This window comes from Ostrea edulis, chromosome 1 (assembly GCF_947568905.1).
Source record: "Ostrea edulis chromosome 1, xbOstEdul1.1, whole genome shotgun sequence".
Classification (NCBI taxonomy): domain Eukaryota; kingdom Metazoa; phylum Mollusca; class Bivalvia; order Ostreida; family Ostreidae; genus Ostrea; species Ostrea edulis.
Window position 1 is genome coordinate 98,402,127 of NC_079164.1, and position 18,572 is coordinate 98,420,698.

Consider the following 18,572-nt stretch of genomic DNA (forward strand, 5'->3'; position numbering starts at 1 on the left):
TTAGAGATAAAAATAAGATGCTACACGTCTCCGAGCTTTTCAACTTTCTCAGACACCAGTTTCTTCACACAATGTTTGATGCTAACCAATGGACCGCTTAAAAATATACCAGTCAACCCCGAAATATCACATGATAAATAGATGTGATAACTTTGACAGGGACCTCGAGATGCCTGTCGATACCATTTTTATTACAATCAACGAGTTCGGTTATACAGTTTCGTTTCCTTCTGTTTGTTAGATTTCCTTTTGCTTCATTTCGGCAGGTTTCGTTTCGGTAAGTTTCGTTTCGGTAGATTTCGTTTCGTTTCAATTTCATTTCGCACTTTACAGGTACCCTGATCAAAATTTCTTGTCCGCTTCAGCTTTTCACTTTAGATATCCTATTAACTCCCTGTCACCTTGAAACATGCATTTCTTATATTTACATTAGTGTAAATCTCACATTAAATAAAGTTGGCTATTTTTTTTATACTGTCCGTCCTGAACAAGATAGAACACAGTAGGCCTATATGTGGTAATCAGAGGGCGACAGGGCGCAACATTTCATTTGAAAATTAAGACCTCCCAATAAATTGAATATTGTAGTGATTATTAAATATATGATTACAACCTAGGTAAGGTAAGGCAGTGTCTGTAAACTTGGCAGGTCACTAGAATCATTAGTACAATCAATAGGAAATCATTTATATATAAATATAGTTTTTATCTACATTTCTATAGTTCACCCCAAACCCTGGAATTGATCAGGTGCGAATCTAAACTATAAAAGGCTAAGATAACGAACAGTGATCAATTTCGTAACTCCAATAAGCAACACAAAATAGAAAGTTGGGCAAACACGGACCCCTGGATATACCAGAGGTGGGTTCAGGTGCCTAGGAAGAGTAAACATTCCCTGTCGACCGGTCACGCCCGCCGTGAGTCCTGTATCCCGACCATTCGCAACCAAACCAGTGCACCAAGATCAGCCCATCAATCGACATGGAACAGTATAGTCAGTGCAAATACCTTACACCTACAGACCATGATGCGTGCTACTACATCTCTAAATCGTACTGTTTCGGTCTGCGGAAACCATTCACCGTTCCAAGGAAATTATTCACCGTTCCGTGGAAATCGTTCACCGTTCCGTACAAATCTCTCTCTCAGCGTTCCGTGCAAGATCAAGAACTCGAAATAAAAGACACCCCAGTCTTCCACATCTGCTTCATACTTAAATATTGTTTTTAACATTTTAAATGTCAGCCATTTTTGCCTAAATTTCTGTTATGTCATTTTGTTTAATGTTAGAATAATCATTGTAAACAAAAATCAATGCTACATGTCTTAGCACACAGTAGAATTGTACATTTCCGCAACTGTTCATTTTTATCGGTTCCGTATCAGTATTTAGTTGTGGATTGAAATATCGAACTCCGTGCAGTGTCAATTCTCCGGGACTACTTTCGAATAGTAGCGTAACGGAATATACTTAGCTGACCGGAGCTTGTTGAAATAACGTACAGATAACGTAACACACAACGTGCGATATCCATTTTTTGTTACATTAGTCATAACTTCCTCGCAGTTTGGTCAGAGAGAGAACAAGGTAATTTGATATCTTATTATATGATGTTCTGCACCAGATTTGATATTAGGCCTACATGTTCTGTAGTATCGTGTGGTAAACACATGGCGCGCATTGTGTGACGTGTATGTTTAATCGTCCATGAGATTTGCTGTACTTAGTTATGTAGCTTTGTACATCTATTTTGCAAACGTTTTACTATGATCTAACGAATTAATGAACATATTATCAGGGCCGTAAATTAACCTTCAATTTGGAGGAGGCAGGAAATTAGGCGGGGGTCTGGGAGCCGCCCAGGCCCCCAGACGCTGAGCACATTTTGTGCACACTGAACACGTTTCGTGCAAAATCCTTGATTCTAGGGCCTTCTAAGATGTTACTTGACTAACTCATTCTAAAAGAAAGATTTGGAATGCTTTTTAAGGGAGGTATCATGTTCTTAGTTATTAGAAACAACATAAATTCTAATGAACTTTAAATTTTAATTTTTTTTGGCTCAAAAGTTGGAGGAGGCAGCTGCCTCCTCCGCCTCCATGTAATTTACGGCCCTGATTATAGTACACAAATATTGAAGTATTGAGCATCAAGCCTATGCAGAGAATTTTGATTATTTACAAATTAGAGTTAACTCCCTTTGTCCAGTTTATACATGATTTGAAGCGTAAATGTACTTGAAGAATTTAGTATGAAATTATGCAGTTTTCTCTAAGTCATGTCAATTAATTGAATGTGAATGTCATTTTTGTAGTCAATATTATTCTAAGTGTTTATAACTTTACTAGTCAAGTGTGATGATTTGTCACTTTATTTTGTCGCATAACAATGTGTATACATTATACATCATTTGTATGTTTCAGTTCTTACGTTGATGAATAAACGACAACACTTCATCACCAGTCTTTGAACTTAATTGATAAACTGATCAGGTATATTGAAAGGGGTTCAGCATTGTGTAATAATAAAGTAATTTACGTATGTTTCGTTTCGGTGGGTTTCGTTTCGTTTCGGCAAGTTTCGTTTCATTTCGGTAGATTTCGTTTCGCAGTTTGCAGGTACCCTTTTAATCGCACTAAGCGGCCGAAGTTCAGGCAAGATTTTCTGAATCACTTTGTGTGATACTGGTCTGAGATTCGGAAGTGGCATTAGTCCTAATATCCAGCCTCGACGAATCTCGCTGAGGTCTAAATGTGCGGTACTCTACCTATAGCTGGTGATGTACTTAGCTATTTTCTCAGAGACCTACAGTTCTGCAGCTAGTGGTGTACCTAGTATACCGACAGAAAGAGAAAATAAAATCAAATTCGACGTAAGACTAAGTGCTAGGCATAAAGATCCACGCATATCACGATTTTTACGTGACAAAATTTCGCAGTTGAATACGGGATATAAAAGCTGGATTATTTCGTTTATTCCCCGGATGTATTGCACTTACACATTTGGTGCGTTCGTTCATCGTTGCATGAAGCGATCACCTGTTTAGACAGTAAGAATAGTCCAGTTAGGTATCACGACTCTCTGATGTGCAGCTGTGAATGAAAATATGTCTAACAATCTATGCAACTATCCATAAACCAATGCCTTTATCCACGGAACAGTCCTCTTATCAGATTAATGAATAATTTCAACTGAGACATTCGAAGTGAGAAAAAAGCTAAACGATGAAACTGCAGATACGACTTAAAACAGCAGCACATATGGATGTTTGGTTATTGAATCAAACCAACCTGTAGAAAATGAAGAATACCAAAATTCTTCTGCCATTGTTTTGAAAGAAAACCATAGGTCTGCTAACGCTATAAACATTTATACCAGGAACGCTGTGTAACGTGTAAGGGGTGGGGGGGGGGGGGGGGGTGGTCACTGACTGTGAACCCCCGCGGGCTCGTACCCGTGATAGAAACGGATACCCCTGAGATGCTGCAAATATGTACAATGCGCAGACTTATTCAGTTGTATTGCGCCTATATAGGATATATTGACTGGTAGCGAACAAGTGCACTGGCAAGGAATTCCACACACGCACTTCCACAAGGGACAATCAGAGATGCCCGCACACCAGCTCTTGCGCAGTAATGACCTCACATTTATCACTCTCTAAATACCGGTTCTAATTAGAGACACTGGCAGGGATGTTCGCACACCAGAGCTCTACCACAAGACAGGCAGGGATGTCCTCACCCTTGATCTTGCGCAGCAACAAGCAGGGATGTCTGCACACTTGTAGCTAACAGATTCCAAATCCAGAACAGGGTTTGACCACATACTCTGACAGTATTAAGCAGGAATGATCACACACGTAATATTAAGACTTACTACGCGAGTACGGCAGTCCGCACTCTTAAACATATCTTGCAGTGTTGGTCGAATGTTACCTCTAAATCCATCCAGTCTCAATCCATCGTGTAGAAAAATGATATATATTCACAGTACTACATATGTTCCGAAGTACTTACAAATTAAAACAAAATACTATTCATACCCAAACTGGCCAATCTTTATAGAATCTACCATAAAAACACACAATGATTATAATTGTATGTACTTTAATTCAAAACTAACCATCATGAAATATTTATTTGAGTTTGTCTAATAAGCAATTAAAAATGACAAGGGCGATAACTCTCGCGATAAGGATAATATAAGAAATACAGCTTTCCGCTTCAGCTGAATTGGTAGGGGAGGAGGACAGCCAGGGGACCTGCTTTTTTTTACACTGTTCATTTTGTGTTATTTTTACAATTGCAAAGTTACTTACATTCAGATGCAAATAATGTATACCGGTTGACTTACACCTCGTTTGATTGTTGTGAAGGACGAACACCTAAATTTGTTTCTAGATTACTTGGTGCAATTTGTTTGTCAAAAATTTTCGACAACTGTGAAGTAAACTTGTCTAATGGTTGTCCACCATTCACCCCACCCCTCACACTAGATGTGCCTGTATACACCATCAATTGTAACTTAAACAATCGTCTCTATTATAACCGGTGCCTGCATACACCATCAATTATAACTTAAACAATCGTCTCTATTATATTATTGTAATTTCTAAATACACATAATTCGTACCATATGTTGATAATCATTCTAGGGGTTGTGTAAATGTGGATGTACCTATTACTATGAGTAATTATGCTGTCATTAAACTTTGAATTGGAAATGACTGTGGGAAACGGGATCCGCAATAACCTACTTAATGTCAATGTTTGCAACAAAAATAATGCATCGTGTAGATCGAGCTTAATATCACGATATCCTCGGACATAGGTTTGGTGAAATGATGGGGAAAAGTGTATTTTTGATTTTCGTTTGGTTTCACTTCACGTCCTGCGATGTTTATACAGAGGCAAGTGACGTAAATAATTATACGAGAAACGTGGTGCATTTGACACATTTGGATGCTAATAATTAATTGAATGATTGTATATTGTTTAACGCCCCTCTCGAGAATATTTCACTCATACTAATGATAAAGAGTTAGTTTTCAATTTTATGGCAATATCAAAATTTTCCATCTGTATTGTATATTTTCCATTTGTATTGGGGTTTTTTTGCATATTATTTCATTGGTATTATATAATTTATCATTTGTATTGTAAAAGAAAAATATATTTGTTTTCTATATTCTCCATTTGTATCGCATTTTGTTTTCATTCGTATTCTAGATTTTCCATTTTTGTTGTATGATTTTTCCACTTCTATTGCATGTTTTTTTTATAACTATGTATTGTGTGGGGTTTCTATTTTTACATTGTAAACATTTTCGTTTGTATTGTATAATTTTCATTTGTATTGTATAACTTCATTTGTATTCTATACGAGGGGTTGTTTATTTTGGTTTATTACCAAAGCGTGCATTGGTTTAAACTTGAAACCATAATCAATTCGATTATCAAATTTTTCAGAAGCTACATGTACATGTATATATGTATCTACATATTTTACTGAACTTTCTCTCCCTTATCATCCTCTTGTGGAACTAGTACTGCATGGAAACCAGTTTATGTTGTGGTTGAGCATTCGCAAATTTTGCTCGTTTTCAACACGATACAGGCTAAAATTTAACCAATGACATCCTTTAGAAAAAAAATGAAAAAATCCCTCGGATAGAACACAAAAGAAAAAAATACTAATTACGAATAAATATTATACAATTTCAAATAGAAAAATTATATAATACAGATGGAAAATATATATAATACAAATGAAAAAAATATACAAGACAAATGGAAACAATTATACATTACAAATGAAAAAAATATACAATAGAAATGGAAAAAAAATATAGAATTCAAAGTTTGATATGACATACAGATTAACGCGGTTAATGTTTCTAAAATGACGTGTACAATTTAGACTATTAGTGTCCATCCCTGTGTAAAACGAATATATCGAATTCTGTGTGCATTCTTGACTAACTTTACTTGCAGACATATTCAGTTAGCCTGTATACATGTAATATATGCATCGAACGCGCCTTCCTATTATTATAATTATCAGAGTTTTCCTAATTGTGACCTTGGTTTTTAGCCTGAAACCTTGGCAACCACTGGGAACAAATTGTTTTTAAAGGTAATGTGATATCTGCTAGATTGATATGTATCAATGGTTTGAATGTTGTACACAAAATGAAGAACCGAATACTCCACTAAAGGACAAGTTACTACATTCCTCCACAACCCTTTTGAATACGGATCAAACCGCAGAAACTGAAATGGTTGGTTGGTTGTATATTGTTGAACGTCGCGATCGAGAAGATTTCACTCATATGGAGACGTCACCATTGCCAGTGAAGGGCAGAAAAATTTTGGCTTAAGCTCGGCACTTACGGGATCGTTATATCGGTTGTTACGGTCTCATTCAAAAGACCGCGCCATTTAGTCACCTCTAACGACAAGCAAAGGGTACTTAGGAACTATTCTAACCCGGATCTCCACAGGAAATAGTGTTGATTCATTTTGTTTTAAATCTGATTAGTGAAAATTATTTTGAGAAATTGCCTAGAGGTCTTCAAAGAATCTGCTTTTGTTTTGTCGTCTTTGAACATGAGCTGTCTTTTTACAGATTCAAGATCTGAAGGCTGACCACGTGGAAATAAAGAATATGTTAAAGGAAGTGCTATCCAAATTGCCTGAAACCAACAGCAGTAAACAAACTTCTGAGGTGCGTTCTAATCTGTACATTCTAAGCAATCTTTTCAGTTTGAAATTTTATGATTCTTTTTGGCATTTTAATTTGTTATGTACTGATATCTTATTGAAATTTGATATCAATTACAGAGTAATGTAAATCATATACTACTTTGATATAAATTATAGAATTACGAAGGGAATTTATATAGTATTATTCATGAATTGTTTTAACACATTGATATTGCACGGAACATGCGTGAACGTACTTTAAAATCATAGATAAAATCTTTAAAAAGCATTTGTCAAAACAGTAACATGACAAAAAATTATGCATTGAAAGAATTCATTATTATTTCAATTTACGAGAGATCACAATGACCATGGATATCATGAAAACAGGTTTTATGTATACTTATTTTATTGGCTCAATTGGATCTGGTTCGGTATTTGGCGTAATCACGATTTAGTGTTTGTTCTGTGTTGATAATGGATAAATAGAAATGTTCATATTAGCGCACTCATTAATTAGTGTTCTTGCTACACTATCAATGACGCTAAAGTATGAACCCCGCTAACATAATTACACGCACTGTACAGAAACCAGGGTCCAGGAACTGATTTACGATATACAAATCAAGTTCTGTTCACTTTTTTAGAACTGTTATTTATAGAAATCGTACGGGCCTGGACGTTCGCTTATCTTCGCCAGTAAAACAACTTCTGGTAATGACGTCGGCATACAGTTGGAATTGTTTGTGACGTCATCTGACAAGACTGTTTGGCTAGTGGACCACGCTATGTTCAATGCACAAGGTTGTTACTTTCTTGGTGGTTTTTTTTTCTTTCGTTTTGACTAATGTCAGGAAAAAGTCTAAAAGAAACTGTTATTTTTAATACTGTTTTCACAACCTATACAGAACAATCTCTTGTCCATTGTTTACAAAACATTGCCGATCCAGATAAGCATGTACTCATGCATGCACAAACTGACTTCTCCCTCCCCGAAGCAACATACCATCCTTTAGATTCCAATCTATAAATAGAAGTCGCATCATCATGCTCCGGTAAAAACATACGCAAGCTGAAAATTTGGTTAAACTCTAAGTTCAAGGTCAAAGATCATGGGATGTAAAGAAAGGTCTTGTCATAAGAAATCTGTAATTATACTGAATATGAAAATCCTACCTTAAACAGTTGAGAAGATATTTCCCAGGTTAACATTTCTGAAAACTCCAAAGTAAGGGTAACAATGTCAAAACTTTGGCACCAAAAAGGGTCTTTTCACAAGAAATGCAGAAATAAGATATGAAAGCAATATCACTCACCATTCAAAAGGTACATTGTTGTATAAGCAATATCAAAGAACAGACAAATAGGAAAAACCAATATGCCCCAATTTTCGATACGTGAACATAAAAACTCTAATTGTTCTCATCAGTAAATGATCCCCAGAATGATTTTTCTTCATGGGTAATATTGGATAAAATTATGAAGAATGGAATGTTTACTTGTTATGTATATATTGCATACAATATCACTTTCCAACCAAATGTAAATATATACTAGGTTATATTTTTGCTGTTTGAGAAAATTGCAGCATTTTGAAGGTTGGACATTTTCCTATTCTATCTGTTCTTTCTGAAAGAATGTAATTTCATTGGTATTCTCTTTATGCAATACTATCGGGTTCGTCTTCTGTATTTTTTCCGTCGAGTTCAATATGCATAATTTATTTTTTAACAAATGTAATCACTGGTTTGTTCTATACTTCTCTATGAAATGTTTTGTACGTTGCTTTACTTCCCATTCAAGAATCTTTCACTCGTGTAGAAACTCACCAGCTCTACAAACTTTGACCTATCTGTGGTCATTTTGGCTTTAACAGTGAGGGATATTTAACGTGCCAAAGCAAACCGTGATCTCGGACTTCCGGGTAAGGTCATATTGCAAAAGACCCGTAACTTTCTCTTCTAATGCCAAGCGCTTGGCGAAGGAACAGTCGTTACCTATATTTTCGCGTCTTACGTTTAACGTAATGCCGGGTTCGAAGAAGCATTTTCATGAATAAAAAACTGTCTCAAGATCTTCCTAAGATGTTATTACACAAGCAAAGGGTGTAAATAGGGTAGGGGTAGATGTTGTGAAAAGTACCTAAAAGATCAAGTGCTAGACCCCCTTTCACGAATTCCTGGATCCGTCTATGCAGTAAAGAAATATCGGACATAGAGGTGGAAGGGAAATATGTATACTGTCTTACATTAGGATATTGTTCGAACCTGCCAATAATTTCCTAGAAAAAGAATATTTATTAAGAGGAAATATGATTTCCCACTGCTTCCTTTTATGAAAAGGTTTTGTGCAAATTAATTCCAAGTCATTTTTTTTTTTATTTCACTTCCTATTTTTTAGCAAATGACAGCATGTTTGGCACATCGTACATACATTTGGATAATACTACCGTATTCACTTTGGAAACCAATGTGTTTGTACAGTCTGTAGATTTCACTATACTTCATGATGACGATGTGGTAACAACATTTGCGATAAATATAAAAGCAGAAGATGGAACAACAAATAACAACATATCAACATGTCGGCCATCATTTTCTGAAATTTCTGAGTCCTCAGTAAATGCTACCTTTCACTGCATACCGGAACTAGATCGTAGAGGCTCCTGGTACATGGATGTAGGCGTCTGTGGCACTTTTGAAAGCGACACATCTGACGTAGTTGAATTCAAAATGCTTGATGACAGAAGGAAATCGAAGTTTGTTAATCTCACCTTGGAGCGAGGAACAAATGCAAAAGCACATGTTGTCATTTCCAAGGATGTCGTGAAAAAGAATTTTTTATTCCTGTTTAGCTCTCTCACTTTTATTTCTAGTGGTGTCGTTTCTAGAACATCATTCAGAATTTTTCACGATATCAGCAAAACAAAAACAGAAGGTGAGTTCAAATTTCTGAGACCCCGCCCGAATTTAGAGCTTTTGGAAGGAGAACCATTCACAATAGCCTGTGATGCCATAGGTAGAAATCCTCCTCCCATTACAATGCATAAGGACGGAGGAAACATCAGAAAGTCTGATCAAATTACATCACCACTTTGGTCATCGTCTTACGTCACTTACCGCCATGCATCGAAAGAATTAGAGGGAAACTACTCATGCCTGATACAGAATAACGACATGCAGTTGGCTTTCTCACCGTACACGGAAGTAAACCTAAAACCAAGAATCCGATGGGACCTGAGCACAATTTTAGAAAATACTTTAAACCTGGTATGCAGTATAGCTTATAGTTTACTGTAGTTTGGTATGAATAGAATACTCACACACACACACGTAAAAATGAATGGAATACACACACGCACACACATAGAAAATGAATGGAATACACACATAGAAAGATAATTAAAAAAAAGTAATTGGAATACATACACGCTCACATAATAGTCTGTTGGAATTCCTATGGGCACGAATTCTGCTCCTTTGTTAGCTGACCTGTTTCTATATTCATATGAAGCAGAATTTATTCAAAAACTTCTACGTGAGAAGAAAAAGTCTCTCGCTGTGGCCTTCAATTCGACATTTCGATATATCGATGACGTTTTGTCTATTAACAATAACTTTCATTCATATGTCGATTTGATATATCCCTGTGAAATAAAGGACACCACAGAGTCGTCCACATCTACTTCATACTTAGATATTTTATTGAAAGTAGACATTAACGGCAAACTGACAACTCAACTGTATGACAAACGGGATGATAGTTTGTGTAATTACAGACTCGTGTATCTATAGTTTACTTGTGTAATTCCAGACTCGTGTATCTATAGTTTGTGTAATTCCAGATTCGTGTATCTATAGTGGTGGAGGGGGCGATAGGTGTCTCATTAGATTGTAACAATGATGCCGGTGGAGAAGGTAATCTAACACTGAGTATGGTGAAGACAACATCGATGTCGGACTGGAATGAACGATTAGAGGCGGAATATACCTATCGGGAAGATCTACACCAATTCAGAGATCGTTACATTTCCCTAATGCAGCTTTCCTGTATGATAAAAGATAGAAATGGCCAAGCTCAATTTGAATACAATGTCTGATGAGTCATAGTCATAATGAAGAACTTTACGTATTCGAAAAGAAACCATTCAATAAATATACGTAAATTTGGCAATTTCAGGGTTTTTTTTCTTGAAATTTGTTTCGTATAATACATTAATTAATTAGATATGTGCATCATTCATAATTGTTGAGGTGAAATGAAGATGATTTTTATACCCAAATTAAAGACTGTTAAGTTCCTTTACGAGTTATTTTTAATGATTCTCTTTACAGATCTCATGCACTCGATCTCAAAATGTAAAGCTTGTGATATACATGTACTTAGATATGTTAAGAAATGAGAGCAATTTCCCCGAGTGGCAGTCTTGCAACTAGGTTACAATAGGGAAAATCTTTTTGTCCTCTTTAGCATAGGAAACACACATGTATATATGTTTTATAGTTCTACAAAGCAGTAGCATTTTATCCATAAATATCCACATCTATTTTTAGGAAGGGATACTAGAGTTACAAAGGTTACAAACTCTTACTTCACTTACGACTTTTTCTCAATTGTTACAGACCTTTCTCTCCACACCCATCTCTTTTTAAAGTCAGGGTAACAATTGTTACAGACCTTTCTCTCCACACCCATCTCTTTTCAAAGTCAGGGTAACAATTGTTACAGACCTTTCTCTCCACACCCATCTCCTTTCAAAGTCAGTGTTACAATTGTTACAAGTCTTTCTCTCAACAGCCACCTCTTTTCAAAGTAAGGGTTACGAAGGTTACAAACCTGTCTCTGAACACCCACTTTAAGGAGTTGTAACTCTGACTTTGAAGAGAAATAAGTTTTAAAACAAAGGTCAGTAACTCTCGTGACCCTGAATTTAAAAAGTAGTAGGGTTTGTAACCCTCGTAACCAAGCTTGTAACCCTGAACCCCTGCAACCTGTGTAACCCTGACCTTGAAGAGAGGTACTACAGTAACCCTTTTTCCTATTGTAACCTGGTTAGAAAATTGCCCTTGTAACATTGACTCTGAAGAGAAGTACCACAGAAACCTTGTATTCTAGTGCAACCTAGTTTCAAAATTGCCATCCAGGGAAACTGCTTTGAATTCTTGTCATGTGTGGTAGATAGTAGATAAATAAACTGATAACTAGAAATTCATTTAGATCTTATTACACCGGACGTAGTTTCTGTACCAAAACTTCATAATTTGACTTGTAAATCTTCTAACGTTGTCTACGCTATTGAGTGTAACCTATATGGCTTAATAATGTGGGGGAGACTAAGGGATCATTTAATAAAAGAATATCGGGGCACAGATATCGAATAAATCATGACGGTAACCAACATCTGCACAAGCATTTCAATTTACCGGAACACTCAATCTTGTCCACGAAGGTCAGGATTGGGGGGGATTACCATCACACAAACAATCCAACATTACGTACCCCTATTCATGAACAACGAGAAGATCAATGTATCAGGACTCTGAGTACTGCATTCTGATATGGATGTAATAATAATGTATATGATGTGGAAACTTTAACCAGTCCACAAGGAAATAACGTCAATGTGATGTGACACTTTCCAAATACTCAAAGAGGGAAACACAGTCATGTACCTCGTTAATATAAAAGACCAAGATAAATGATGTAACGTTTGATTCACTTTTACCCTACGTCAACAGAAAATGAGGTCCACATCATATTCGCATAAAACTACTCTGTTCCATTGAGAGTTTACATAAGTTATTTCAAGAAGCCACAGCTAGTCTATACTTGGATTTTTCAACACCTGAATATAGACTGAACTCTATGATCATGGATGTTGCCAATCACAGGCTTTTTAAACCACAACAGGTCATGGATGATATTCCTTCCGAATCATGCCGTCAGTTCCTTAAGCTCAAATTTACAAACAAAGGAATAGATACCGTCTACATAAGCAACATTCTTCGTCATAACAGAATTCAGTCGTGTATTCCAACTTATTTCAAGTTCAAGTCTACATCCTGTATATCCTACAGCTATACTTCTACTATTGCATCCAAACTTTTTAATTATAAACAACTTTGCAGTACACTTAACCCACCTACGTGTTTTTGTTCTTCGTCTTCTTGCTACAATAGTTAAGTTGCACATGTCATTACTAGTGATGTTTATATAGGTGTAAATGTGGACCTCCAATAACGTATTCTAAAAGGTCATAAATACAAAGAACCTCGGTCTTTCAATTGGCGACATATTTTCATCTTTATTATGAAGTCTGTTGAAGATTATCTCAGATGATGGGCTAGATATGAAAAAGAAGAACTTGATACATTGTCAGAATGGATGTAAAGTATGAGGAATATTAAAATCACGCATTAGACACATTAAAACAAAAGTACGCACCATCTGTGCTTCCGTGTTTAGTAAACCAGAAGTGATAAAAGAATTAGATAGGTTACATGAGGAATGCGTTTCGATTCCAGCTGACAAAGCTTGTAACAACATTGTCTTTGTTTGCAAGGCTCCTTATTACAACTGTATTTTAAAAGAACTTGGCATTAACCCCACGTTTCTTCAAAACCCTTCTTCAGTTTTACACACATTTAATATCTCAGTCAATGGGTCGGATGAATATGAGTAACCGTACCTATACTGGATTCCTAAACTTAAGAAAATCCTTACAAAGATACATTACAGGAGCCAGTAAGTGTTCTACCAAGTCCCTATCTTTGCTCCTCACGAAAATATCAACAGTTGTGTAGTAGAAACTTCAAACGTACTGTGCGACTACATATGCCAGAATTTTGTTAATCAAATGTGGAATTTAAAAACTTCTAAAAAACTTTTAGTACATTTGAAATCGCAAAACTTTTCAAATCAACAACATCAAAACACATAACATTTCAACACTTTACACGACCATTCCTCACCATTCCTCACCATTCCTCACGATAAATCAAAGACTAGAATTTTATATAACTTTTCAACACTTTACACGACCATTCCTCACGATAAATCAAAGACTAGAATTTTCGACATCATAGACCATTTTGTCAACAAAAATGGAAAACGGAAATATTCATCTATCTATCTATAACTATCTACATGTATTTGTATTGCTTATAGGAGTTATGAGATTGATCACTGTTCGTTATCTTCACATTGCATCTAGTGATCAGTCAACCAAAAAACTACCTTGTTTAACACCATTCTGATTACATGCACAAATAGTCTGAAATTGAAATAAAAAATATGCTGGAGTTCCTCATTGACATTATCTTCGTAGTATTTGGTTATCATGTCTTCCAACAGTCTGTTGGAATTCCCATGAACACAAATTGTGCTCCTTTGTTAGCTAACCTGTTTATATATTCTTATGAAGCAGAACTTATTCAAAGATTTCTACATGAGAAGAAAAAACTTTTGCTTTGGCCTTCAATTCGACATTTAGATATATCGACGACGTATTATTAATTCGCAATACTATTTTTCATTCATATGTCGATTCCATGTATTCCAGTGAACTCGAAATAAAAGACACCACAGAGTCGTCCACTTCCGTGTCATACTTAGATATTTTATTGAAAGTATATATTATCAGCAAACTAACAACTCAACTGTATGGCAAACGGGAAGATTTGAGCATCTCCATGTGTTTATATCTCTCAACTGATTCGCTACGTTAGAGCTTGTTCTGCGTGTGATCATGCTTTAAATCGAGTCAGGCTGCTGACTAACAAGTTGATGGTGCAGGGGTTTCAAAAGTCACGTTTAAAGTCCGCAGATTCTTTTGTTAGACAGTTCTTGGCACACTGATTTTTACTACGGATAAGTCCGTTTACCTGATCAAGATATTGAGCTCACTGCTGGTGTGACCGGTCGACAGGGGATGCTTTTTCCTCCTAGGCACCTGATCCCACCTCTGGCGTGTCCAGGGGTCCGTGTTTGCCCAACTCTCTATTTTGTATTGCTTGTAGGAGTCATGAGCTGGACCACTCTTCGCTATCTTCACCTTTCATTTAGTAATGTGGTGGATGCAAGGTGAAGATAACGAACAGTGATCAATCTCATAACTCCTACAAGCAATACAAAATAGATAGTTGGGCAAACACGGACCCCTGGACACACCAGAGGTGGGATCAGGTGCCTAGGAGGAGTAAGCATCCCCTGTTGACCGGTCACACCCGCCGTGAGCCCCATATCCTGATCAGGTAAATGGAGTTATCCGCAGTCAAATCAGTGTGCCAAGAACGGCTTAACAATGGGTATGAAACACGTCAGACAGCATTTGACCCAATGCGAGGTTGTATTGACGAACTAGATCGTTATAACGACCATAGAATTTGCGAAATGCTGACTTCAATCGAGACTGTTGAAATCCCTGTACCATCAACTTGTTTGTCAGTAGCTTACCTCGATTTAAAAACTGACTATACCCAGAACAAGCTCTTGCATATCGAATCAGTTGAGATATATAAACACCATATGCAGGTGATAATGGAATATTGCTACATAAATGTGGGAAGTTGACGATGGAGAAGCTGAAATCATCCCGTTTGTCATACAGTTGAGTTGTCAGTTTGCCGTTAATGTCTACTTTTAATAAAATATTCAAGTATGAAGCAGAAGTGGACGACTCTGTGGTGTCCTTTAGTTCCAGCTCACAGGGATATATCAAATCGACATATGTATGAAAGCTATCATTGTTGATAGACAAAACGTCATCGATATATCTAAAAGTCGAATTGAAGGTCACAGCGAGAGATTTTTTCTTCTCACGTAGAAGTTTTTGAATAAATTCTGCTTCATATGAATATAAAAACAGGTCAGCTAACAAAGGAGCACAATTCGTGCCCATGGGAATTCCAACAGACTGTTGGAAGACCTGATCACCAAAGACCACGAAGATATTGTCAATGAGGAACTCTAGCATATTTTTTATTTCAACTTCAGAGTACTTGTGCGTGGAATCAGAGTGGTGTTTAACAAGTTTTTGAATGACTGATCACTAGATATGAATATTTCCGTTTTCCGTTTTTGTTGAAGAAGCAACTGTCTATGATGTCAAAAAGTCTAGTCTTTAATTTATCGTGAGGAATGGTCGTGTATAGTATTGAAAAGTCATAGGTTTTAATGTTATTGATTTGGGAAAAATTCTGTGATTTCAAGTTTACTAAAAGTTCTTTAGAATTTTTTAGAATCCACATTTGATTAACACCACTTCTGGCATATGTAGTCGCACAGTAAGTATGAAGTTTCTCCTTCACAGCTGTTAACATTTTCGTGAGGAGCAAAGATAGGGGCTTGGTAGAGCACTTACTGGATCCAGCAATGTATCTTTGTTTGTAAGGGTTTTTATGTAGTTTAGGAATCCAGTATAGGTACGGTAACTCATATTCATTCGACCCATTGACTGGAATATTAAATGTGTCTAAAACTGAAGCATGGTTTTGAAGAATTTCGTCTTTTGAAAGGGCAGTTGGAGTATAAGTATGATTACCAAAAGTGGAATTAATGCCAAGTTCGTTTAAAATACAGTTGTAATAATGAGCCTTACAAACAAAGACAATGTTGTTACTAGCTTTGTCAGCTGGAACCAAAACATATTCCTCATGTAACCTATCTAATTCTTTTATCACTTCTGGTTTACTAAACACAGAAGGATAGATGGTACGTACTTTTGTTTTCATGTGTCTAATGCGGGATTTTAATATCCCTCTTATGCTTTTAACCCATTCTGACAATGTATCAAGTTCTTCTTTTTCATATTTAGATCTGATAACTTTATTATGTAGAGTTGCATTTAATTCAAGCCCAGATTGTAAAACAATCTTATTACATCTGAAGTTAAATTACGTACTGCCAGTCATTTATTTATTTCGGATTACTTTTCATGTTTGATTATGGTTAATACATTTCGCATGTTTTGTATTAACAGGAAGTGTCATACTTGATGTTAATCTTTCCTAAGTGAATGAGCAATCGGTTTTCTGATTTGACGAAGATCTACTCTAACCCGGATCCCAGATGTTTGTATTGAAATATAAAACTTTATGTAAAATATACATGTACCAACTTCATGATGGTATGTGATGCGCAATTATCAACCTGTGTTGTATACAGATGTTCTATTTCCCATCATTAATTTGTTGATTGTTTCAGTTTATATGGAAAATTCTGCGTCAAAAGATTTTCGCTGAATCAAAGCATGGTTTTATTGATCTATGAAATATTTACGAATCAATCTTTTGAACGAAATGAATTAATGTATTTCTAATAATTTATTCTTGTGAAGACTGTTTTCCAAATTCAATTGACACACACTTTTTCCTGAAACATTTATCTACAACGAAATGAATTTATATCTATCTATATTAAATTGTTCACTCAATGCAAAGTATTTTAATTATATCATAATAAGTTGACTTTCGTTATTTAAATCAAGCAAAATATTGTTAAATCTTCATGGGAACGTCTCAAAACTTGATAAATTCCCAGATCGCTGTAGACAGTAACTGAATATGATGACTGTAACTGAATATGATGACTTGTAGATATCTTATAACATGTACTTTAATAGACATTCACCAGCTAATTTTCATTTAAACAGATAAAAGATTGTGCTCTGGAGCAAGCATATTGTGAAGCCCCTTAAAAAGTATAATCTTCTGGTGTATCCATAGGTCCGTGCTTCTCCTACTAGTAGTATAATCGTCTGGTGTATCCATAGCGCCGTGCTTCTCCTACTAGTAGTATAATCGTCTGGTGTATCCATTCCGCGTGCTTCTCCTACTAGTAGTATAATCGTCTGGTGTATCCATAGCGCCGTGCTTCTTCTACTAGTAGTATAATCGTCTGGTGTATCCATAGCGCCGTGCTTCTTCTACTAGTAGTGTTCTCTTCTTCATGGAATTTATGAGATTGATCACTGTTTCTTATCTTCATTTTTCACTACGACGTATTAGGAAATTATATAAGATACGGTAGTATATTCTTCATAATAAATTTACCTTGTGTGAATAATCACATAATAAATACTAAACCTCACCACGCATAACATGAGACACGTGTCGATATGATGCCTCGTTCTTTATTCGTGCAGCGTAAATTCTATTATGTTACAGACACCCAACATGCAATGAAAACATGATGATTTAACAAAGGTAAATTTTGACGTTTTGATAAAGCTAGGGTTTGTTTACTATGCCCTTTTTTAAAAAAAAAATCTTACTTGCTACATGAAGACATTTTATGCAAATATTCAGAAAAAATGACCAACAAGACAACATTGTAGATTACATCATTTATAACTGTGAATAGTTCAATATGAATGAAAATTATTTATTCTGACTCATGGGAAAATATTAAACAATGTTTTCTATTTTATTGGATTAATTATTAGATCCGCAGATCACCTGAGTTCAATATGTTTGATTCTGTTCTTCATAATGTATACGATAGTCATGTACCCCAAAATGGCAGTTTCACTGAAATCTCTCCTCCGCGGAGGAAGACAATATACACACAACTGATAATATCTGCATACACATGGACATGGAATGTTAGTACGAAATGGCACGTAAATGATAATGAATTGGTTTCATGAGGTCGAATACTGGTCATATTTTCCAGTTTCATTGATATCCGTCATCCACGCAGAACGAGCAACAAACTAGTACAATGCATACATACAACCCCGTTTTGGAAAATTGATAATTTCTATATTGAAAATGGACATCAAATTTTGAAAATTGTCGTAAATGTCACGTTGATTTATATCGTATGTAAATAGGTTTACTGAGGTCGTCATCATTACCTTC

At 35.9% G+C, this 18,572-nt stretch overlaps 1 protein-coding gene across 3 annotated transcripts; it reads left to right on the forward strand.

Annotated features, from left to right (window-relative positions):
* The first annotated feature begins 1,457 nt into the window (after nt 1-1,457).
* On the forward strand, nt 1,458-11,012 carry LOC125671385 (uncharacterized). Of its 3 annotated transcripts, XM_056139962.1 has the most exons (6): nt 1,466-1,591; nt 2,428-2,496; nt 6,635-6,733; nt 7,374-7,515; nt 9,112-9,980; nt 10,556-11,012. In XM_056139962.1, exons 3-6 carry the CDS (start codon nt 6,674-6,676, stop codon nt 10,808-10,810), a joined length of 1,326 nt encoding a protein of 441 aa, XP_055995937.1. In that variant the 5' UTR covers nt 1,466-1,591; nt 2,428-2,496; nt 6,635-6,673; the 3' UTR covers nt 10,811-11,012. The 3 variants fall into 3 exon arrangements, with proteins under 3 accessions (XP_055995935.1, XP_055995937.1, XP_048763064.2); XM_056139960.1 differs by lacking the exon at nt 2,428-2,496 and having other exon boundaries at nt 1,458-1,591; XM_048907107.2 differs by lacking the exons at nt 1,466-1,591; nt 2,428-2,496 and adding an exon at nt 4,790-4,916.
* Nucleotides 11,013-18,572: the final 7,560 nt, after the last annotated feature.

Excerpts from the sequence above, each read along its gene's own strand:
- LOC125671385 (XM_048907107.2), top strand. The coding sequence starts at position 4,848 with ATGATGGGGAAAAGTGTATTTTTGATTTTCGTTTGGTTTCACTTCACG. Across the intron at positions 7,516-9,111 it reads CGCTATGTTCAATGCACAAG|CAAATGACAGCATGTTTGGC; the intron begins GTTGTTACTTTC and ends CCTATTTTTTAG. Across the intron at positions 9,981-10,555 it reads TAGAAAATACTTTAAACCTG|ATTCGTGTATCTATAGTGGT; the intron begins GTATGCAGTATA and ends GTGTAATTCCAG.